General features: G+C 40.8%; 1 protein-coding gene across 1 annotated transcript in view; it reads right to left on the reverse strand.

Moving 5' to 3' along the window:
* Nucleotides 1–25,660, reverse strand: part of ctnna2 (catenin (cadherin-associated protein), alpha 2) — a 296,082-nt gene that overhangs the window by 11,696 nt on the left and 258,726 nt on the right. Inside the window, exons 11-15 of the mRNA XM_018695805.2 lie at nt 22,354–22,510; nt 21,452–21,652; nt 12,477–12,628; nt 7,866–7,979; nt 1,417–1,598 (exon numbers count right to left, since the gene is read on the reverse strand). Of these exons, the coding sequence (XP_018551321.1) occupies nt 1,417–1,598; nt 7,866–7,979; nt 12,477–12,628; nt 21,452–21,652; nt 22,354–22,510 (806 nt within the window). The remainder of the gene's footprint in view (nt 1–1,416; nt 1,599–7,865; nt 7,980–12,476; nt 12,629–21,451; nt 21,653–22,353; nt 22,511–25,660) is intronic.

Raw genomic sequence — 25,660 nt, forward strand, 5'->3', positions numbered from 1 at the left:
TGTGGGTGGAGCCGCACAGGCGGGGGACACGCAGAGCTTCCCTTTAAGGGCCGAGCTCGTCCCTGTGTCACACAAGCTTGCGCTGTGGCTAATTTGCTGTGGCTGGCAGCAGGAACACGAGATGTGACAATCGAGATTCTGCAGATAATGGATGCGACAAAAATGGTATACCTTTTTCCCTAATGGGTGTATCATAAAGACGTGTTCTGAAGCACGAGGAAACAAAAGACACATGTTTTTAAAAGCAAAAGAAGAATTATCAGGGCAATTACAGTAGGAAATAACAGAGGAGAGGGAAATAATGGCCAACAACTGAGCCTGTGTTCTGTGTTGTGTTGTCTTGATTTGCCAGCATGGGCAAAGTTAATGTGGCTAGGATAAGTGTGTTTGTCTGCGTGTGATGTCTCATTCTTAGTCAGTGCTAAGCTGACGCTTCCACTCGGTTTGTTCATGCCAATCTGAGTCACTGGGGTCAATGCCAAGCAATAATGGTGCAGTCACAGCACTACTGCCATAATCACTCAAGACTAATCACTCATGGCTCAGATTTTTATTTATTTTGTTCTTTTTGGTTGGTTCCATGCCGTGTAATTGTGGAGTGGATCGCAACTCTGTACACGAGACAGATACACATCAGTTTAGGCATTAGGGATTTCCCAGATACGTTGAGCCCAGATGGGGGAGATTGAAAAGAAAGCTGCTGGCTTTTAGTAAACATAAGTGACAAGATGCAAACAGATTATCCATTACAGTATATCTCTGAATCACAGCATCGCTACGTAGTCTGATTAAAACAAAGGTTATCTGGGACACTTTGTCTATAACAAACTGTTTACAGCTGGGGTATGGAACATTGCAAAGGCAAGAGTGTTTGTCAGAAACTACCCTTGTCACTTTATGTACTTAAAGCTGTTAGAATATTTTTTTTCATATAAACAATGGATCAAAAAAGCTACCTGTATGAGAAAGTGGTCACTCATACTGATGAACCCCTAGAGAATTATCACCTGACTCTGTTGGCCAGTACAGAGCTTTTCATCATTTTTCAGTTCATAGTTTTGCTTTTATAGTGCACAGCTTTTCTGCTTTGGTTGTTGTTCTCAGACACAGTAGGCAGCTGTGTTCAGCAAAAAAAAACAAAAAAAAAAAAACAAAAAAATCCCTCTGTATACCCACTGTACTCAATCTAACCAGCACCAAATTGCAGAAAGACACAGTTAGTGACTAGCTGGTGAGCAAAGTGGAGCATTTAGCAGCTAAAGATATTTCCCTCTGGAGTGTAGATGTGTAATTAAGCAACTATTTGTGAGCAAATTAACCATATGAACATAAAATGTAATACATCAGTGTTGGGTTTACAGCTTGTCTCTGTCATTGTAGGTTTAAAACGTGTTGCTTTATACTTGTCACTTTTACCTGGTGAAGTCAGTCATCTCCATCATGATCATACACATCTGCTTGGCCAGCACAATGATGTCATTGCCGTTGTCGTCCCATTTGGCCACCTCTGCGTCTAGCTTGCACTTCTCCTGTCTGAAGCTCTCCACCTGCTCAGCGATCTTGGCCTTCTCCTCCTGGGGAAGCTGCGCCATGATGGCCTGCAGGAGTACGGAGGAAACGGACGCATTAGAAGTGAAGGTTTGTTAGAGGGGAGTAAATTTCGGGGCAAAATAAAATCGAGAACATGGCTCAGAATAAGGGAAATGCCAGAGGAAAGGAATTTAGGTAAAGGAGGAAGGGGGGGTGGGGGGTAAGGTTGGTGAGGACGGAACGATAGGGAAATGAGGAAAGGGGCGAATAAGGAGAGGGATTAGTTAAGAAGAAAGAGTATAAAAGGAAGTGTATATAAAAGGGAGAGCTGTAGCACCATTTGCTCTATTTTTTTCTGCTCAGTCTACTTTTTAATCCGCCCTACAAAACTTGAACATTGAGTTTAGAGTCTGACTATCTCTGCTCTTCTGAAATGCTTCAAAATAAAGTTCTAAACTTTACATTTAATGACTGGACCTTTTCAAACCCCCTGACATCTTATACCCATAAAGAGCAAATTCATTTTTGCCTTCATTTTTTTCCCTCTATGAGAATACATTTGCTCTCTCAGCGGCCTTTGGGGGCAGGTACAAAACGGCATAAATCTTGTGGCAAGGTCACAGGCGCAGTAAGGACCCAGTATTATTTGGGAGATAAATGTATAATTACCTCGGCTTCTTAGACCAGAGAATGAATAATGCATTTGTTCAACATTATGTCAGGGAGGTGAGATGGAAGGAAGAGTAACCTGGTTTCCATTAGGTCGATTCTATTGACTTGAGAGACAGAGAGCGAAAACGAGTACAGTAAAAAAAAAAAAAAAAAGAAGCCACCATTCATTGTTTTTTAACCTCACGTATTATTGACTGTCCTCCAAGAATTGCTATTCTCCTAATGAAATAATCACCCTTGTCCTCTTTTTCCCTTCTCTCACAGCAAAGCTGGTGTGTAGGGGTGCAGGGTGAGATCAGTGACAAAGTGCGTCACTTTGCTCATGTCTCCTGGCAAATGTGCTAGGAAGAAAATGAAAACAAAAAAAATTTGATGAGTTGTCCTCCTGAAATTCTTAGAAAGAAAATGAGCAGGAACAGAGTTTGATGGGGTGGGGTGTTAAAAAGAGGAAACAAAATTACTGACAAACATGGAGAAGCACGGAGGCATAACTTTGTCATCGGAGGCTAACAGATGTGTCTCTGAGTTCTGGCCTACTGATCACTCTCTGAGCAAAGTGGTGCAAAGCTTTGATGGCGGTTCACTTGAAGGGGAGGGTGGCAAAAAACAGAATGGCATAAACAAACACGCAAAACTAGCCCCCTCGAAGCCCAATGTAGATTTCCTCTGCTGCTGGTGCCAAGACACACAAACAACAGTGCAACAGAAAATCCCATTAAACAGCGTGTGGGGTGAAAGCACTGCTCATATTTAAAACAAATACCAATGTATTTAGACTGCTCAATGAGGAATCAGTGATTTAAAACAGACTGGTGATTCTAGTAGGGCAAACCTGTATTTGCTTTGCAGGTAAGCTTGTATGCGTCGCTATGAATTATGGTTCCTCACACAGCAGTTACTGGCTCTGGGGTAGCTACACCATCATTTATTTAAACATCTACTGTGTGTCTGCCCATGCACAAGTCAACTACACCTCCACAGATTAATTCACTAATAAGACAGCTACCTAAATCAAAGCTTTCATTATTGGCTTAGTTAATTAGCACTAATGAAGTTCTGTTCAAAAATCTCAAACACAGAACTGTGAAGTGAAGCTTGCCAGCTAGTCAAGTCCACTCACAGGGCATTATCTTTTCACTGGGACCCCCCTTTTACCATGTTGTATACTTTTTGTCACATTTTGTGAGTACAAACAAGTGCTGTTATCCCCATATTTAAACAATTATGCACTCACCTGAAACCTGTGCTGACACTCGCTGCTTTTGCTGCTGTTCACGGTGAATTTCAAAAAAATAGCCCCACTTCCACCCCAGCACCCACCTGTACTGTATTTCACTGGAGGGGAAGTTAGTATCATCACTCCCCACTACTGTGCTGAGCTTGCAGTTACCTTGCGGGAAGTGACAAGGTCAGATTCAAGATGCCAAATATCAACACTGTGCAAACTTTTACTCCTGCTTGTTTGAGTTTGTCTTGTACAACACAACACCTGCTGCGTATAATTTCAATTAAGTTTTATTTGTGCTGTTGATTTCAACTATAACCTGTTTCTAAATTTGAATCGGTCTGAATAACAGTACGAATGGTTGTAAATATAAACTTGAGAACTAGAAAGGGCATTTTAGTCCAGATACTTTAATGATGCATGTGCTCTCAGCTTGTGGTTCTCTGTGGGCACTGGCAGTTCCTGGGGTATGGTTTGCTGATTACATGTTCATGTTTAATGTAGCTGAAAATATATGCAATGCAGGCAATGCTGTACCGCGACTGCTGCCTAATCAATAGCGACACAGGTGAGGGCGCCGAGCCACCAAGCAGATCTCTGTGACCTCTGTACCTGAGGGCGGTCGTTAGTATGTTCATATCGTTCTTGCACCCAACTGTTGAGGCATCACTTATTTCTACAATTACACCATATAGTGTGCCGCTGGTGTCAAAATGGTGGGTGCTGTTATGGTTTTTGCTAAATGCCATTGCTACGAGTCAGGTAAAGAATGTCAACTGAGAATCAGAGTAGTTTTTGGTACGGCTATTTCTGTAAGAGCAATCAAAATGTTCCTCCCCACCCGTCTTCTGCACACAAGAGCTGTGTTAAACCAAGATGAAGTTTTCTCCCAAACAGCTAAAGGGAGCAAAAAGTCTCTTGAAACTCAACAGTTTGGATTGAAAATTCCTTTTCTAAAATTAGGGATCAAGGGAGGTTGGGGAGAGAGAGCGAGGGATTTCGTTGGTATTCCAATTCTCTCTGAAAATGGTGTGACAAAAGAGCGAGAGCGTCTGGGAGGAAGAAAGAGAGAGAATAAGAGAGAGCGAGAGAGAGAGAGAGAGAGAGAGGGCTTCTGAATACAAAAGAAAACTGCAGCACAGGGGTAAACATATGAGCCAATTGGGACGTCAGGGGAGCAGGAAGGCACTTGGTGAACCCCCCCCACCCCTAAACCCCCTCCAACCCTCACCCCCCCACTCTCTAGAATTCACTTATCCCCAAATCCCTTCCCCTACTTTACTGATAACAACAAGGAGCGGGCCTTGGGAGCTTAACATAGTGGCAAATCCGGCCGAGGGAGTGCTGTGCCAATACACTCTGCGACTCGGCTACGTCTGCAGGGATTAGAGCGCTTTCCGGGTTTCTTCACCGAGCGCGGCGTCTTGAAATGACTTTAATTTGTTTCATTTGAAATAAACTGCCCAGACACTCAGAGTTCAATTTTATGGATGACCTATCAACAGTGTTATCCAATCACTGTGTTAAGAGATGTTGGGTGTGTATGTGTGTGTGTGTGTGGGGTGGGGTAGGGGGGGGGCTTTGTATTTGGCTCCCTGTGCATTATCCGTGATGTGTTGTAGAAAAGGCAGAGTTTGCGTCTACATGTTCTAATAGAAAGAGACACTATGTACAGGCCTCCTTCCCCTGTGTGTTTTTCTGCCTTCTCATTATGCATGTTTGCTCTAATAACTTAGCTTTATGCGTAAGTATAATAGAAGTGACAAGTGGAGCACCACACAAGGCAAAGCGCTGGGAACAAAGGCTCCTGGGACTGCCCCGAACTTGATTTGATTTCTTTCTATGCCGAGCAAGAGGGAGACGAGATCGAGATCGAGAAAGTGAGAGGGAGATATCAGGCCTGTGTCCTGTGCATGATTCCCGCGCACTGGAGGGGCTTGGAGGGATCATGACTGTAAACCTCAGTGTGCTCATGTCAGCTCCTATGGAGAAAATGGATTACGCTTCCTCTCGTCTGTTTGAATAGAAATGTAGCGCCTGGCGCACTCTTGGCATGACCGTGAGAAGACATCAGGCTTTATCCTGACACGACAGGCTGAGGCAGATCACCAGTGGTTCGTGGCAAACACATCTTTTATGGATGTGCTCGCCTTCTGCGTGTGTAAATGTTTAGTCTCTGAGGGCATAACAGTGTCTATGAGTGGAAAAACAGGCAATATCAATTAACTGTGAGAGAGGCCTCGTCAGTATGCCAGATGTATAGCTTGCACTACACAACAAAGCCAACTAAATGAACTAATAGGAGTAATCACGTTTGATAACACGCTGCGATACACTGTTGGGTATTTACTTGATGCAAGCTTGAATGCGTTGCTTGCTAATCAAGTGCTGGTGAACGATCATTATATTGAGCCACGTCACTCCTCAATCCGCATTTTATAACTGTATTACAGTAACAAGTTATGACAAAGGGACATGCTGAGACTTCAAACTGTTCCGAAGAAGAGCTGCCCACTCAAAGCGCAGTCGAGTGCCAGGGAAACTAGTTAACAGTTTGGTGCTGTGAAGCTCCTTTGTGTGGCAGCGCTGGTGCGTCGAAGCTCAGATGGCCCTGCAATGTTACTCTGCGGGAGCTTTAGTGGGAGTGTACATACAACAAACTCAAAGCACTTCACACTCAGGACCCCCACAGTCATCCTGGATCAGCTATTATGCACCCAAAGCCTGGGTCTGTTCTTTTTGTTCATGGTTGGAATTCAGATTTGACAGTGTTAAAGTTTTATGAGTTCTGTCTTAGTTCAGCTAGTCGAACTGAGTGATTAATTAAACAAAACTTACTTTCTCGACTACTCAGGAATAGTGTAAAAATTGTTACACGCTGGTGTAGAATTTAGATTATGTTTTACTTCAAACACACAGAAATGAGAAATTGATATTTTACATTTTAGTATATGCTATATTATTGCTCTGTATTAGGGCAATAAAACACATCCCTGGGGCAGTTTCAATTTTATGAAAAATACATGCTACTAGTCATCATTCTGCTTGCTTGTTCATACGCCAAATATGACCTATATTACATTAACTGACACTAATCTCTAGGGTGGATTATCGACTCCCGTCTGTCGTGTGTAAAGGTGGAAGTAGAGTGACACAGTACTGTTGACGGATGAATGGGTCAACAAAGGGTGTGACGTTAACACTGCTGTTGGTTTCTACCAATTAGTCTTTTTTAACCCAATACATAATTTTTGGCTAACTTCAAACAAGACATTTCCTAACCAAACCTTCACCAACCATGCACAAACAAACTATTTGTTCTGCAATATATGTCAGTTAAAAAAATCTGCTATATGTATTGTTTTGAAGCAATGACTCTAACATATTTTGTCATTTGTTTGAGGTCTTGGCTCTGCTAGATGTGTTAAAAATGACAATATTACATAATACACAATAGAGGGCATTTCACAGTGAAATCTCCTCCAGAGGTTTTGCTGCCACAGCCTTGAGTGGTCTGGTATGACCAGTCGATTAAAGCTGCTAATGTCAGCTAATGTTATCAAGCTTTTGCACAATATTATTATGTAACCGTACTGCTATGCTTAATTTAGTATTAATCAATCATTATCAGTGTTTTTTTAGATTGTTTAAAGGATACAGGGTAATTTGCTTTTCTTTCTTTCTTTCTTTTTTTTTTTAACCGCTATCAAAAGCCATCACAATGGAGGCTATAGCTGTATAGTACATACATTCAGCAACAATAAGCTGCCGTTCTGGTTTTATTTATTCCTCCCTTCTTTGTGTATTACCCCCGTGTGCAGACTGTGTAGAGACTCAGGCAGTATAATACAGGCCTTTGCCACAGGGAGAGGCATTGGGCCAAGTCACACTCCTGCCATCCACAATCCATTCAACATGCAACACACCGCTACAGCCTCTCTGTAGCTGGAGGGGAGCAAGCACTGATACCCTCTTAATGTTCTTTAAGCTGGGCCCAAGTGAAAAATTGCTAATGTGCAACAAAGCCCAGGCCCTGGTGATCGCAACTGAAGCCTTGGCACAGCTCTATACTGTATTTTGTGTTTTGTCTGGCATCTGAGGGGAATTTGGTAATTACTTGTTTGTTTTTGTGATTGCAATTTTACACCTGCCATCCCCGAACAGTGTTTATTTAAAATAATCCCGCTTGTTAGAATAATTTAAATGGACTTTCATGCTATGTAAGTGGAACTACTTAGATGAATCGACTCAAGTATGGCCAGGGAACGGGGTGGGTTCTGGGGATGGGTTGCAGCTCAAATTCTACCTCAGCCTACTACTGATACAACAATGTTTTTTTGTTTTTTTTCCCCTGTATCTTGTTCTTTAAATGTCAGGTTCCACAACTGAGGCACATTCCAGAAGTTGCAACACAGTGGGGAAGTGAACATGTACTCACCCGAGCACTTTGTCCAGCAATAAGCTGGTCATCTTCAGTCTGGACACTAGTCCTGCTGCGAGTATCATAGTCCTCTTGTTCAAAGTCTGAGTCATCTTCCAGCTCCTCTGGTGTCTGTGAGAAACACAAAGACAAAGTTGGGCAAAGAGTCAAAGAGGAAAAGAGAAAGAGAAACTGAATAAAAAAAAACCTCCTACACTGACAGCTGAAAAGGGCAATTTTCTTTGACTTCATACCCCATTGTGCGATAACACTGAGTAACAGATATGATACGTTCCCCTGTGTTGTCATTTTCAGTATACAGTGCCTCATTGTGAGTTTAAGCTCAGACTCTGGCAGAGACATCACACAATTAAAAGAGTTATTCTCTGAAAATGGACATACAGTGTAAAGTTCCCTCAAATACACAATGAAAAGAGTAGGAAATGGCCTGAAGAGATTTGGTGGGTCGATCAGATAGTTTTCCCTGCACTTGCCTCCCTCGCCTGAGGTCTTCTGTCCAAATAAATAACAAACAGGTGACACTTTGAAAATGCATAAATTAAGAATGGCGGGTATTTTTCCATAGCATTAATGTACTGGCTTTGATGGAAAGATAAAAGGATACCTGAGAGGAAAGAAATACCTAGCGGCAGTGCCTTTTAACGCAGAAACCATCAACCAAACTCGAGGTATAAATAGCAACAATTAGTCACTGTATACTAACAAACAAACATGTGCACAACCTGCATTTGAGCAAAATTCACAGGTAAATATTAGAACCCAGTTGCACGAGACCCGTCTCAGCAGTTGTAGTTTCACACACATTGCTGTTAAATAGGACAAACATGCCAAAAAGGGTTGTTGAGTTTTAGTGCATTGAAGGGCGACACTGTATTTTTTATGCTACAGACTGGCTCTCTAGCTTTAGTGATGCTTTTCTTTATTTGGTCATTTTATGAAATGGAGTAACTCATCGAAAAAGTCCTGGCAACTGAGAAGAGTGGAGCAGATACCACCAGAATCTGCTCAATACTATTAATACTATGAATCAATTATTCAATCAGAGATAACCATAAAACATTGAAATATTTTTAGCCTATTAAAGGGTTTAGTCTGAAGTCAGAGGAGAAGAAAACTATACCAGTGAACTGTGCGTCTGTAAAATGATTTCGAGGCAATATTAGCATTTAAGGGCTAATGTCAAATACCATGAAATTTAGTTATAATGATCTTAACAGCTATGCCGGTAATATTGACTAATAAGAGGCTTGATTTCTGACTGACAACCTTGAGAATATTTAAATCAGTTTGTCAAGCTGCTTTCAAGATCCACCACAGCAAACTGGAAGACAAAGCACGCCAGGGTTATATTGTGAAGAGGAAGCAACTGAAAGTGTTTTTTAAATGAAGGAAATGCAGACAATTACTCCACCATGCTAAAACATTGCAAAAGCACTGGGAGCCCAATCAATGTGCAGTCTCTCATCAAATAAAATAATGGGAATATAATTGAGTTATAGTTTTTGCATCTGCTCAAAGTGAGTGAGAAAATAATTATTATGCATTTTTATTTATCTTTGCTGGCTACAAGGGGCTGTCTCGCTAATTAAGATTGGTGGGTTAGCCAGCTTACTTCAACATGAAACTGGCTCAATTTTAACTGAGCCACAATCACCATGGTAACATACTGTTAGATCTCTGCTGCACAGGTTATGTACATGTGTAAAGTCATCATTCCTACATGAAGCTGACATTTAAAAAAGCCCTGAATTCACAGTGTTGTCACACTTATCCTTGTAAACTGCACTGTGAGTCATTCTATTTATAGACTACCTTTCAAGAATGATTAATCATATTGGATATAATAAATGTTTTACACAAAACCGGCGCTCACAACAGGTTGCTCGTGGACCACAGCCTATGGCAATAATGAATGAAATTTACTGTTGCGTATAGGCTAGTAATTGTGCTGAATTTCCTTCGTTGTATTCCCAACTCTGATATCCTGTACCTGCTGAACATAAACTCTTCAGACAAACTCAATGAGATAAGGACTGTATGAATAAAAATAAAAGAGATGCCCAGTGTGCCTTAATGATGAGCTGGAAAAATATGGGAAGACCATCCACACACTGATTAGCTCCTAATAATTAATTCACGCAATGTTGAGACCACATGGAGCTTCATTAGGCATTATTTTATTCAGGGGTTTTTATTCATCCGCATTAGCAGGAATACCAATTTTTTGCACTTATATAATGCCCTGTTTTACTGTTTTACTTTATTTGGTATAAAAGACAAACAGAAAACCTGTTCATTCAACTGAACATGTTGATCATTTCTTTAGTATACAGTTTGATTTACTATTATTATTTGAATTTTGCTAGCTATGTGCCTGTGTTCCTATTTTGCCCCACTAAATCACGTTATTTTCCTCATTGGAAATAATTATCTAATCTCAAATTAAATACAGTACACTTGATTTATTGATGATGCATATGGTTATCTGCTTGTGACTACCTTTTCTCTGTTAATGTGAATGCATTTATGGATTGGATCCCAAAATCCAGGGTAACAGAACCAGATGTTATCCAGCTCTGTGTGACAGAGACATATCTTAAGGATAGTCTGCTCATTCCACACCCTGCGCAGCAGAGATTTATCATATTTAGCATGTGATGAAACACCGTAGTACCATGCTACATCACATGTTGGGTGTGGTCAAAAGTTCAAGAAACATTCAGCCCATAGAGGCTGGCGCCATATGTTTTTCCTCCATCCAAAATCTTGTATGGAGTTACTCTTTAGGTACACAAAAGGTAACACAAAGACAGCCCTCTCACTCAGTTTAATGAGGTCACTGTGTGGTACAGCTCCAGCAAAAGCACACGTTGTTTCGGAAAAAAGTGACCCTAGTAAATTCTGTGGTTTACCTTGTGATCATCCCATTGGAGGATTACATTGTTGTTCTTGTGATAACTTTTCAGAGTGATAGACTGAAAATCCCGCTTACAGTGTTATAAACCCCTGTGTACTGCTATGGTATCTGCTAAGCCTTTGAACTTGAGGATCTATTATTAAAACCAGCCCTTTCAGATTGTGTCACAGGTACCTGAAACAACATGCTTCAGGTACCATTGCAGGCCCTGGCATTTTTGTTTTTTTTCTTTTCTCTTTTTCTTTTTTTTTTAGTGTGGTGCTGCTTTAAGTTGTAAAAGTTGAACTCTCTGTGTTAGACAGGCTGTAGGTCAGTTTGTTGAGAATGGGAAAGAGAGTAAACATTGGTTGTATTACAGCTGTCAGTCTCCAACCACTGCCCAGTTTCATACCTGGTCCATTCCAGTGGTTGGTACTCCATTGCACTGCTCTGCTGCGTGTGTGTGGAGGAGTACGTGGGTACATATGGGCCAGGGCGAAACTCAGTTTTTGAGAACTTTCATTATAACTTTTCACTCGTCTCAAGACCTGCCTCAATTTTTAAACACTGTGGAGAATTGGTTTCTTATTCCATGGACTACTCATAAGATCTGTGTTGTAAAAATTCTAAAGGAGCCATTACTCAGCTTAAGTGGGAGAAAAATAACATAGACACATAAAAATGTATTACATGTGGCACCAACATTTGCTATTTATATTATGGAGTTAGACAACAGAGAAAGCAAGGATCTTCCAAGTTGTTTCCTCAGAAAGTAATTGAACTTGGATGGGATTATGAAGCCAGCTGGTCCCGGGCAGTTCAAAGCTGCCTGTTTTACATTATTTACCAACATCAAATTATTTTCCATAATTAGATTTTTTCCAGAGCTGCACTGGGAAACCTTCCAGCCTGCATAAAGTTGAATAAATGAATTACATGGTGAAGAGAGAAGGGCCAGTTCGGGTGAAAAATGCAGATACTATAGCATCAGAGTGGGTACGTGAGGCGGGCAGAGCTGCTGGTAGTGTGCTATTATGCAGCATTCTTGTCGTGACATGCTGGAGAATGCTCTGCCGGCTTTATAAAACAGATCATGTGACAGGTGCGACATCTCAAATGGGGAATACTGTTGAATTTTAGATTTCAATTATAGTTTTCCCCATCCTTAGGGCAGACATATTTTTGTCAGAGAACATCCACACTCATCTATGATAGCCAGCAGCACAGTTTGCTCTACCAACAATGTCCCACAGAGGTGTCTAGCTAAATTGAGAATGAAGAGGGGAAAAAAACAAAAAAACAAACTGGAGAGGTGTCTGTGAGTATGACAAATTTGTCTCATGAGTCATGGTGAAGTTAGCAAAGCACTGAATCCAGTGACACGAGAAATTTAATTCTTAGATTTTTATGAATAAATGCTTTGGTTTGAAACATTTCAAATTACTAATTTAGACAGGAAAAAGACACTGATACATGGAGTGTCTGTCATTATAATACAGACACACTGACTCACTATTCAGCAACACTAGGAAATTAACAAATTATCTATATGCCTGTATTCAGGAAATACTGAATATTTGGAGGAAGCCTGAAATAAATCAGTGCGCTTGGCCTTGGCCAGAACTTCCAAACACATTCATTCATTTAAATCATTTCAGAGTCTCTCAGTAAATGTTGCAGTTTTGTTTTTGTACAGGAGGTAATGGACATACCCTTATCATGAGGACAGCTTTCCTGATGTCACGGACGCCGTCGTACACCAAACGGGACGCGTCGATGAACTCGTTTTCCTCAAAGGGCTGTGGGGGGTTCGTGCTCAGCGCCTCGATAGCTACCTCCACTTGTTCAGCAAAACGGGGCATGACTGCAAAGGGAGGAACAGAGAGGTGGAGAGAGGGAGAACAAAAGACAGACAGGAGAGTCAGGTTTATCACATTTGTTAGTAATCCATCTTTCCAGAATGAATGAGAACTTACGAATCAGAAAAGGGAGAGCGGCATGGTGAGAGTGCAGTTATTTATGTGTAGTATCTCCAGCCGAGGACTCGATCACAACCTTTTCATCTGAAGTTTGATAGCAGCAGCAGCCCCCCACCCCACGACTCTCTGCTCACTTGCGCACTTCAGGAAAAGGGGAGATGTCACCCCTAAACCTCAGCGTAAGCCGCCTGCTCGTTGCACGCCAATTAGCTGTTTCACCTTGGCTTACCCAACAGGAAGATTGGCCTGTCTGTTACAGATCTGTTAGCGTGCGTGCTGGCGTGTGGCGTGTGGAAGTGTATGTGTGTGAGGAGACGCCTGTGCGTGCGTCAGTGTTACAGTACAAGGACGCTGACTTGCAAGCTCAGCCTGTCAACTCACAATGCCGATGAAGGGAAACAAATTCATCAAAGTCTTTTGAGCCGAACAAAAGCCAAGCAACAAAAGAAAAGTCCCTATTGACCATAAAAATGGTTGGTTTTGTTGTCAGTATCAATTGGCCAGACCTGATGGAAGAGCTTTATGCTCTTTGTGTGTTTAAATGAATTGTGCTGAATGTGAATAGACATTATTCAATATTCAAGAATACGGACTGAATGTCTGAATTTTTAGCTGGCTACCTTTCTACGTAATCTCCTGTTGAGTCACGATAATTGAATGCAGAGTTTAATAATGTGTTTTTTTTTTTTTCATATGAAGCTTGTGCTGTAGCAAATTATCATAACAAAAGCTGTGGTTTACCTGGACAGACAGTCCCCAGCCAGAGAAGGTGGTCTTCATATACTGCATTATTTAAAGGTGTCCTTTCAAAGACAACAAATGCCTACAACCCTCAGTATTACCTGTGACTTGTGCTCCAGTGTCCACAGCTGTACAGATAATTTCCAGGAATCCATAATAAATATACAAATCTAGAAATGATTTTAGTTGGAGAAATATAAAGAGAGGAAAAGAAAAAGAGTTGGCTTTTTGAATATATTATAAAAAAGATGTCTTGGCTACTTTGGAAATAATAGCGACAAATTTGTATATGTATAAAGATTGGATTTTTTGAGAGTAGATAACACCCTTTCTAGAGGAGAAGACAGGTCTAAATTAGACAGACGGATAGGAAAAAGAAAAACAGAGGAAAAGACAAATAAAGCGTGGCAGCCTAGCTGGTGAGCCTCCACCAGAAAGCCAACTGTGTGACTTTATTATTATTCTCCACACTTTCTTCCTCTCTTACATGCGGGGTGAGCTAAATCAATTAGCAGCTTGCACTAAAGGTGTATCTGCAGTATACTTATTTGTCTGATATAAAACATAAGCTATATTTCACCAAACATAAAAGGCACTACAAAAAGTCTCTCCCTTTTTCTTTTCATTTTTAATTCAGTTTAATCCACTTACTGGAGGAGCGTAAAATAGGCTTTTGGGAATTGCTGGGAAGGCGTTTTAAATAGAAATATTTAAATGTTCTCCAAGCTCTTAATGAGCAAAGTTGCTGATGGTAAGGGGCAATTTCACTCATTCCAGTTGAAAAATGATGAAGGGAATTAAATGTGACCATGTAGGAATGGATTTTTTTCACCCCCTAGGCTTAAGCATAGTTTAAGTGAGTAAGTTATGGAAGTACAATGAATGCTTAAAAACCTCACAGCAGAGATGGCGTGCCCCTGTGTGATGTTTAACCAGCGCCAAACAGCACAGCCTTCCATTTCTGACGCCCAAACCTCAATTTCACATGAGGACAGCTTAATTTAGGCAATATATTATAAGAGGTAAAATCAAAAACACTGCATGAAATCATAAAGCGTGGGTGTGTCAAAACTTTGATTTGTGTTGTTTTTCAAGGAAAGAGTTTTGCTGCATCTGAACAGAAAGCTTATCACTCCCAGTATTACAATGACATGCTGAGTAATAATCTTATATTTATTAAGCCCTAATATAATGTAATGGGAAACAGGATTCATTGGATATCACATAGAATTACATTTTATATCACTTTATAATTATCAAATATTTAGATATTATTATTATTATAAATATACGATTTTATTACTATATTATGTCTTTGTATTTTATGCTACAGTATGTATTCTTTTCAATTTCTATAATGAATGGGAAGTATTGTATTTTTCATGCATTTTTATATATGCAGTCACTCTTAGTGATGAACCCACAGAGAATTATCACCTCTGCAGTCCCACTCAGAATCTTTCAGCTCATTGTTTTGGTTTTATGACCCACAGTTTTACTATTGGTTCACTCTCACTGCTCTCATCAGCTATTTTCAGCTAAAAAGGTCCTAAAAACTGACTGTAAGATGACTGGCCAGCACAGCACAGGAGACAGATAAGGCGAACATAGAGGTGTATTTAATGGTCACAAAAAAGGCGTCGACCAAACCCAGAGGGAATTAAATTGAAGCCATGACGTGTGTACATATAGTTGGAATTGTACTGTGAAGGTTTACTGTAAAGTATTTACACATCTCCTGTAGAATTTGCTGTTTTATGTAACATGACGTCTTGAAATTTTTTTTTTTGTTAAATGTTAAACTCAATAAAAGCAACAAAGTTTCAAAGATCCAGTGGAAAAAAAAAAAAAAAAACATTATATCAAACTTTTACTTGAGAAGAAATCTGTGGGTTGTGAGATTAAGACTTCAATGTGCCTGCTTTTAGCCTGCATACCTCTCTGCTCTCCTACACTCTAACCTTGGTTAAAATGTTTCACCTTCCTCCTCACACTGCACAGCTACTCTCATAGCAATTTCCTCATCAGCACTCTCTCCTAACTCCCACCTCTATTTACGCACTGATTAAGAGACCTTACCTCCTCTCCTTGCAAGCTACGAGTTTGCCATCTGTTTCCCATTCTGGCTAAAACCTCTTTTCCCATCATTATAACAATGGATACAAATTTTTAGAGTGACTCATCTGGCTCAGCAACTGTGCACTGTACACCTAAAGGCAGTACCAGGAGGCCATTTTGAGTATTAAAGGAGCACTGACTAGTTTTCTTACTTCCCCTTAGGTACAATTTGCTTTCTCTCTTCCCATATTAGTGGAGTCTGATGTCACTGATAGGGTAGTCTGATTAAAGATTTTAAAAGAAATACTCAGTATTTATGGTAAGTTGCTTTTAGTCAGGGCCAGCTGCAGAGTATGGTCCTCTGAGCTATTATTTTAAAAGAAGACAGTTTGAAGTGTCTTTACTTCTATCTCTCAGCCTCTGCTGCACCTCTTTTTAGTGCACTTGATCCACTGATTTACAGACATGACACGTGGGTGGCAGCGTGAGCATGTGTGTTATTGCTCACTGCAAAACCCTGGCTAAATCCCATTTACTGTGCCCCGATGTAATAACAAGGAGCAACGCCACCCTGCTTCTCTAAATGGCACACTGACTTAGGCCATATATCAGTTTTTTAATCTACCCTCTCCAGGCACCACATTAATGATTGACTTTAAAATTTGCCCCCCCCTCCCTTTTTTTTTTGAAGAGATTAGTTTAAACACAGGGAGTCAGTGGGCAGAAAAGTGTCTCAAGGAGGAAAGAGGGAAAGAGGGAAGGGGGTGGGGGTGTGGGGGTGGAGGGCATAACCACTTTCCCATTAGGCTATTGATTTTTCTCCCTCTCAAGGACACGCTTCAATCCTAGACCCATATGTAGACTGTCTGTCAGGAATCTATGGCTCAGCTTTACACAGAAGAGTTGTGTGCCTTGGCTGCCTGTATTTGGCCTGGCACATAAATCTAACCACGCTCAATATGAGAAGGAGGGATGGGCGAATTGAGACAAGGTCAAAGGGCAGGTAATTGTGATAAGTGTCAGGTGTTTGTTGATGTGGCAGTTGTCAGAAAGACGGGCAAGTGGTCGCGATTGGCGTGGACTGGCTGCGGGCATAAACACAGGCGCGATCAAAACTCAAACAGCCACCTCAAAGACTCAAAGGCGCACACACACACACACACACACACACACACACACACACAGGTGCACGCACACACACACACACACACAGGCACGGGATAAATGTTTTACACGTGCACACCAGTAAGAAAAGGAAAAATGGGGACCACATCAATGAATTCCACTAAAATCCCTGCTCAAATCGCTTAGTGAAATCCTCAGTGACAGCTATTGATTTTTTGGTAGAGTCTAGTTAATTGGACTCAGTACCCTCTAAAAAGTGTGTGGTCCTATATTCTTTTCCCTTTGTTCAGCTACACTTAATCATCTTTCCCCCAGCTATAGATTTCTCCTTGACTGTGTTCAAATACATAGACATCAAGTCTGCGAGGACTGAGGGGGAAAGGGAGGCAAAAGTTCACGAGGATCAATAAGTGCTTTATGGCCCAGATCAGATGTGCATGGTAGCCCTTAAAAACCCCCAACTACCACTAAGAGGGAAACAGGAAGAGGGAAACACAACAGCCCTTCATCAAAGAGAAATATGGAGCCAATGAAACGCTGGTCTAACATAGTTGCCGGTTCCCTGCCTCAACGTCTCAATTAGCACCTGCAATGGAGTGGACACGAGACCTCGTTAAAATTTAAGACAGAAGCCCTCCTTAGGGCCACACAGCCTGTGTGACTTTCCTATTTGCTGCATGTGTATAGACTATATAATCCTAGCCCTGAGCTTAAGGTGAAGTCAAGCGGCCATCTTAAAATCGGCTGCTTGTGGGTGTATCCATCCTCTTGTCAAGTCAATGCTAGGCTTCCTGTTTAAGCAGGCTACAGGCCTACTGCGGCTATTTATCTGTGGAGACACGGCTGCGTTTGGGTTCACGAGTTCAAAAGGATGGAGGGGCTGCATCTCAATGGAGTTTTGAAGTAAATCAGCAGGAGTTTACGCAGCATTTTTTTATTTTTTTTTATTTTATTTTTTTTTGGGAACTGTTGGTAAATGTCGGACAAGTTGCAGAGTCATAGCTGCTGAATTTTGGACACTATTACCACCTACAGACCAAACAGCCTATTTAGAACTTGTTTCTTGCAGATGGGTGCTGTTTTCCTACTGTGCAGCTCAGTTTTTGAGGTTTTACAGTTAAAACGTCTGCCTGTTTGTTAGAGTAAATAAAACATTGAATAGAAATGCAGAATTATGCCACACTCACCTGCAGTACATCTCTCTGCTTGTGGCTGTAAAACATCAACTCTTAGTTCTTGAAGAAGTTGTAAATAATTGAATAATAGTGTCAACTGTCTGCAGAAACTCTCATCTATTCAGAGCTAACAACTGTAGCAATAACTCAACAAGTTCACATCATATGTATATATGCTATCTGCCTCCATTGACAGACCAGCATCATTTGTCTGTTACAAATCACTGTAGAAAAATAAATAAATTTTACGATGCAACACTATACAACACCACTACCTTACTCCCTCCTTTGCTCCCATCATAATTAATATGGCCGCTAAGAGCTTTGTAAATTGAACGTAAACAAGTGTTGTTCTGGGGTATTTGCAGAAATGTTGTTTTTGGGGAAAAAAGACCCCAACAAACAGATATGTACCATTCAAGTTTGCGGCTGAAATATTCCGCACCAAAGACAGACCCACACTCAACCCACACTGGTAATTTTTTTTTCTTCTGTTCTTCTTTTGGCCTCTTCATCCCACCATCCCTGTTCTTTTTTACTGGACAAATAAAATCTAGCACTGAGAACAATGTGAACTCTGTACTCTTCACATTATTCAGAAGAAAGTTGCTCCACTTAACAAAAGTCTTACATTTTGTAGATTGCAAATGTAAAATGTAAAAAATCAAATACACACGCACACACAAATAGCAGCTGTAAAAACAATGTTACTCCAGCTGTAATGCTCATTTCCAACATGTGGCACACAGGTTAAATTTGCAGAAAATGGTGCGCATCCTGACATCTGCAGACCATCACTGTTACTATTACTATTCCTGTCGACAAGGTAAAAATGATTGGAAAGTTGAAGTGCATGTCTTATTTCAGTAAAACCTCATTTAGAGATGAAATGTTTTCTACTAAAACATGTTCTACTGTAGTGAACAGCGTAATCCTTAGAGATTCCAGTGTAAACCTTAGCAAGTACAGTACAATATCCTAATGTGTAGGTGTAAACTAATCAATATAGACAGCTGCTGGCTATGTTTGAACTCACTGCCAATCAAAAAAACATCACTGCAGAGCAAGTTTTGAATGTAAAGCATCAGTCTGTAAAGCTAACCATCACATACATGTAAGAAAAAGTACTAAATTTCCTGAAGATACATTTTGCACTGGGTCAAAGTTGTGCAAATACCCCAATCTATTAAGCTCAGGCTCTAATTATTGAATCTTTTATCTCTCTTTTGGATAGAGTAGTCAGGTAGCAGACTTCTCATTTAAACCACTGGGTTTACATTATGATGTTAACTCTTCACAAAGCAAATAGATGATAAAGAAAAATCAGCGGGCAATCGATATGATGCTGCAACAGCAACAGTTCTCCATTTGTTGTTCTCAGTAATGCTGACATAATGTTTCTGGGTTCTGCTGACTCTAGAAACAAGCTCTATACTCCATGGAGGATTAATAGAACAGCAGCATAATTATATAGTCTTAGCATGTGACAAGGTTATGGTCATACAAAATTGACCTTAAGTGTCCACATGATATTGCAACTGTACCGCATCAATTAATTACTGCAATCAATTAAACTGAATTATGCAATAATAGCACAGAGTGTGCTTAAGATACCATATAACTAGTACTGTAGGTAGTCCATTAGGGTGGAGTTGAGCGCCAAAAGAGGGGCTTAGACAGATGGCTGTGTGAACACACGTGACTCACCTAATGCTGTTTGCGACTTATCATCGAGCAGGGAGGGGAGCTGATTGTGTCTCTCAATTATCCTGGCAGATGAAAGTAACGAGCGAAACAATAGATATACCGCCTCGCTAAATGGGCTCTAATGGGAGAGTCAGAAACTGGGGGAGGGATGGGAGGGCGAGAATGGAGAAAAAATAGAATGAGGATGGGGGTGGTGATGGGGGTGGCAGCGGTGGGGTTTGGCTAGTGTGAAAGAGGGATTGTGGTCTGATTTGATTCTGGTGGACAGGTAATTGCTAAATTACTTTTTTTCCCTTTCATCCTGTGTTTTTGTTTTTCCACCTTTCATAATGGCACATTTTTAAAGGCATGTTAGCGCCTACTTGTAAGGGATTTGAAGAGCTATTTTACACAGAAAAAAATGTTTTTTTTCCTCCGGAAAATAGACTCTTTCTTCTTTCTTTGTGTTTAGACTCTTTCTGAACACAATACACATTAAGGTAATACCTTAAACAAGTCTGCATTAATAAAAAGAAAACACAGGCTAGTTTGCTACTCAATTTCTGAACCACCTGTGTGTTGTAAGGATGGTATTGTATTAAAAAAAAAGGGTGCTGTGATGGTCATTTTCCCATCTCCATATTACCCTGCTTTTATAAATTACTACACTTACCATCATCAAGTGTTAGAAACAGTGCAGGTGATGACTAAGTGACAGCTCCGTGTGTATATATTTGCAAAAACCTAAATAATGGATTTGAACTGGCGTGACTCGGCTGATGGTTAAAAGATGATACCAGCCCCTGTACCTGCAGTACATGCTGCCCTCAATGCTCCCTGTAAGTGCTGGAATGCTACGCATATGCTGATGAACACTGAAGAGATCGCTTAATGTTTCAGGGCTTGCCAAATTCATTTATGCACCAGTATCAGGCAGTGGCATTCCTGGCTGCCACACTCACTGTTGAAGTTTAGTTGATAGATAGAGATGTAGTTGCTAGTTAGAATACAATGTGTCTCAGTATTAATAATTGTTTCATGTATGAATCTAAACATGTTAATCACCTCTATTCTCATTCTTGCTTCTGTGATATTGCAACATTCATGCGTGTCGGGATAGTTTTGTTGATGCACACTAAAAAGGATAAAATAAGCATAGCCTCTGAGTTATGAGCTCTAAGAGTTATGAGTGTAATGTAGCCCTCACCTTGATATTTACAAAGGATAATGAAGAAATTCCTTTCTAGTCAATACTGGCTCATCCTTTTAGTGTGCTCTGGTGATCTAAAAGCTGCACAGGTCTCTTCACTTTATAACACAAAATTATCATAAGTTTGGACATATTTAGTTGTCTAACCCAGCATATTCTAAGATAACACAACACAAATCCCTATTGTGCCCTTACATCCCATATACTGAGAAAAGTATTCAATTTTGGGTGGTGCCAATCTTCACTTAAGGTGGGATTGAGACGTGTTGGCCCTGGTCTGCCACAGGGATAAACTCAGGTCTCCTGAAATGTGCTGTGACGCGGCAGCTGCACAGTGATGGAGGAAAACATAACAGATGAAAAATGGATGAGAGGCAAGGGTGGCAGAGGAGTGAACAGGTGGTGTCCAGGGTTTGTGTCAGAGCCAAGACACTGATCGAAACTGTGGGACGCTGGGCATGCAGGCAATTAAGCTGTATCTGTAAGTCACTCAGTAGACTGAGAAGCTAATGCAAGTGCTAGAGAGAGCGTGTGTGTTTATGTGTGCCTTAGACTGCTCCTCATGAAAGTAGATTCACTTGCCAAAAGGCTTGTAACGAAATGTTTGATGCAAGCACAGTCCAAGGGTGAAGGATACTGTATGAATCTTCACGCTGTAATAAATTAAACTGCAGCTCCTTGTGTCGCACCAGCTTTGCGTACAGTGCACTCACCAGTCTCAGACAGAAGCTTGATGGACTCCAGCACACGCTCAGTGTAGACCCCAGGTTCGTAGTTTTCCATCTCAGCGTTAATGATGTGGACCACACGAGCGGCCCGGCCCCGGATGGCTCCGGCAGTTCGGTCGAGAGTGTCCACATCGCCCTCTTGCAGAGCAATTACGCATTTGTTGACATCCTCAAGGATGTGGTTCTCTTGGGAGAGGTAAAAAAGAATGACAGTGAATTGTACTGAATGGTTCTTGTTGAGAGAAATTATATGTATATAGTGTTTGGATTCTACATAAAAGAATCACATTTCCTTGTAAAAGGAAATCATTCATTTCTTTGATATTGTACCAGTGTGGTAATTAATATTGTATGATTCAAGTAAAAGTCAGTTATTAATAATAAAAAAAAACATGAACAACTCCCATGAACGCAATGAATGTTAAGTAACCAGACAACAAACTCTTTATAGATTTACGTTTACTTTGGGAGGAAGAGTTGTCACACCATGTAAAGAGCTAAACGTTTTTTTTTTCCCCATATAATAAAATCCTGAGAAAATGTCAAATGAACGGGAGATGGTACAAATACATGAAAACAAAGCAAACAGCCATTTGTTTTCTGATTGTTTTGCTTTCTGATTTCACTCTTGAATTGCTGTGTTTTTCTCCGATTTGCTCTATTGTTTTGTTTTTTTAAAATGTTGCGAGTTCTTTTTTTGTTGTCATCTAAATTGTGATTTTGTTTTTCACATTGAGCCACCGCAGGGAAACCTCTTCAACTCGATGTATGAAGCTTACCAGTCGCTAAAGAATGATTTGACTTTGAGTGAGTGAAAATTAGGAACGTGAGGCCAATTTTATCAAATCAGATGATCTGTGAAAAATTTGTGCTGTGTTGCTACATACCTGACACGGAAAGGAAGTCATCAACAGAGGTGATGTCATCCACAGCCTCGGTCAGGATGCGCACCTGCTTCTCCCACTGATCCTTGAAAACGTCCATGTTGTCCTGGGCCACTTTGCTTTGGGGGCGGGCGGCCAGAGTGAGAGCAGCGTTGATAACCTGGCAAGTAAGAGGTGTTAACAGTGTCATCAAGTTAAAATACTTCATGCGGGCATCTGTGTTTGTGTATGTGCAGATAGAAACTGTTACTCAATGAGTTACTGGCATGAAGCCCATTTGTGCCCATTTGTGAGTCCTCTTTGGAACAAAACACATCTATTTTAGGGCTACTTTCCATCATGAGGTATGTCTTAATACAACCTACTTCTTATTGTCAAAAACAATGATAATCATGCATTAGTCCATCTCTCACTCCTCCCATTCCCACTGAAGATGTAAATCTTTAAACATACAGTATATAGTAATTTTTATTGATTTTAGCAAATAAAAGTAAAAAAAGCATTTGTTGGGGACTATTTTAACCTATGGATTAATACATGATGTTCTAGAGAGTATTTATGGAAGCAAGACAACGTTCATGGGATTGACTCACACTAAATGACAGAATTCATTTTCATCTTAATGAAGGTTTATAACCTCCAACTGTGTCTCATTAATGTGTTTTTAGCAGTTTATAGACAGGATCAGAGGTCTATGGAACAGAGGAATTGACATATATCAGGCTTTGACTACACAGGGATACTTAGTAGGATCGATTTATTCCTGGTTTTGGTATTTTCGTGGAATTTATTGACATCGAATGTTGCGGTCACGGAGGGCACTTTGTCATTTTGATTGGTTGCCAAGCTTCAGGGAAGGTGGGTCTTATCTAATATGAGCCTGTCACAGGGCAGATGCCAGGAGAAGAGCAGAGTTATGAATGTACGAGAGCGGCATTCTGCACATAAACTTTTTGTTGAGACCATGATGGATGATAAATGATAACGCTCATTCGTGAAGTACAGTGGCTTCACAAAGTATTCAGACCCCTTCACTTTTTGCACACTTGATTGTGTTGTAGATTTAACTTTAATAGTACACAGTAGTATATAATGACATGGTTTTAGATTTTTTTTTTTTTTTTGCAGATTTATAAAAAAATCAAAAACCAAAACCTCACATTTACAAAAGTATTAATTCAGTACTTTGTAGTGGCCCTCTGGAAGCAATTACAGCACTGAGTCTTCATGGCTAAGTCTTTACAAGCTTTGCACACCTGGATTTGGGCAGTTTATCCCATTCCTCCTGACAGATCCTCTCAAGCTGTGTCAGATTGGAGGCGGAGTGCATGTGAACTGCCATCTTCCGGTCTCCACAGACGTTCTCTGGGGTTTAAGTCTGGGCTTTGGCTGCACCACTCAATGACTGTCACAGAACTGTCCCGAAGCCACGCAAGCATTGTCCTGGCTTTTTGCTTCAGGTCATTGTTGTAAAAGGTGAACCATCTCTGCAGCCTCAGGTTGTGTGAACTCTGAAGCAGGTTTTCTTGAAGGCCCTTTCTGTATTTAACTGCATTATATCCTCTCCTCAATTCTGACCAGTCTCCCCATCCCTGCCACTGAGAAGGACCTCCACGGTATAAAGCTGCCATCTCCATGCTTCACTGTAAGAATGGTATTAGCCAAGTGATGAGCAATGCCTAGAGTTTGGCAGATATAGTGTTAAGAGCGCTGTCCTAAGAGTTCAGTTTTTGTCTCATCAGATCAGATAATCTTTTTACTCATGCTCTCAGAGTCCCTTAAATGCCAAACTCCAAGCAGGCTGTCATATGCCTTTTACTCAAAGTGGCTTCTGTCCAGCCACTCCACCATAAAGGCCTGATTGATGAAGTGCTGCTGAGATGGTCATCCGTTTTCCCATCTCTGCAGAGGACTTCTGAAGCTCTGTTAGAGTGACCATTGGTTTCTTGGTCACCTCCCTGACCTGGGCTCTTCTTGCCTGAGGAATGCTGGTGGTTCCAAACTTCTTCCATTTCACAATTATTAAGGCCACTGTGCTCCTGGGAACACTTTGAACTTTAGAAATGACTTTATCCATTTAAAATTACATGTACAACACAATAAAATGTGCAAAAAACAAAGGGGTCTGAATACTTTCTGAAGCCATTTTTGCTTTAGTTTCAGTTTGAGTCTGTCTGTTAACCTAAATGGACTGAAAATAATGCTGTGCTCAGCACATGGTTAGCGATATGAGAAGAGGGACTGGGCCAGCCTGACCACCCAGTCGAGTGAGTGACACTGCGGGGGAACGAGTGGAACGGCAGCAGCAAGGTAAATGAGCTCACTGGGGTTCAGATAAGGCCTGCACCCTTTCTTGTTGTTGCCAATCAAGGCATACAGTTTATGCTGCTGCCTGTTATGCAGCTGGCACAACTGAAAGGTAAGTAAATCCTCTAGGTCTAACAACAAAACACTACAGGTACCACCTGTGCCATAACATGAGAGCTATATAGAACAGGGACCCATGGATGTATTACAAGAGTGTACCATTTTTATGGCTTGAAGAGAGCCAGGTTATCTTTTCAAAAAAACTGCAAGTATCTTGACTTCAAGAGTGTGATCTGTTTAAGATAGAACATTTGGCTTCAAGCCAAAAAAAAGAAAACTTCACAGGATTTTAAAATGATAGGAATAAAATACCTCTTTTAAGCACAGAGTAATTATGTCCCTATATTCTATTCTTTTTAGATTAGCAAAATCCTGTTGAGACTTCGTATCAACAGACTTGTATAGTATTAATCATATCACTATGACAGCTGGCATGTGTACTTTAACCAGATGTACCATGATCTGTTCTTCATCACTTCTTGCTTTTTAGATGTTGTCCAAGTTACATTTATCTGATGTAACAACTACATCTATGATCACTATGATCTGGAGATGGCAGCTGCTCAGGTTGTTGCTGTTGTTGTCGAGTGTGTGTGCTTGTATGTGTGAGGATAAGGGACTGGGGTTAACTCTACCCAGAACAGCTGGAAATATCTCCCTTTGTTCCACCACCTCTTTGTTCCCTCTTCCCCAGTCACAAAGTCTGTATCTATCATGTTTTTTAATCTGTCTGTGTTGAGCATTGCCAAAAGCTATCAGGAGATGGTTTTTTGAGTAAGTGGGTCTCAGCAGGTGTGTGTAGTGGGGCCTGCACATTAGATCCTGAATCTTAAATTCAACCTTCTCTTCTCCATTTCTCTTCTTCTTTACTATGTTTGGGTCCCATGTGAATAAGGCCTACCGTTAACCTTGAAAACAACGGATCGATTTTAACATCCTCCTT

The sequence above is a fragment of the Lates calcarifer genome, linkage group LG5 (genome assembly GCF_001640805.2).
Source record: "Lates calcarifer isolate ASB-BC8 linkage group LG5, TLL_Latcal_v3, whole genome shotgun sequence".
Classification (NCBI taxonomy): Eukaryota; Metazoa; Chordata; class Actinopteri; family Centropomidae; genus Lates; species Lates calcarifer.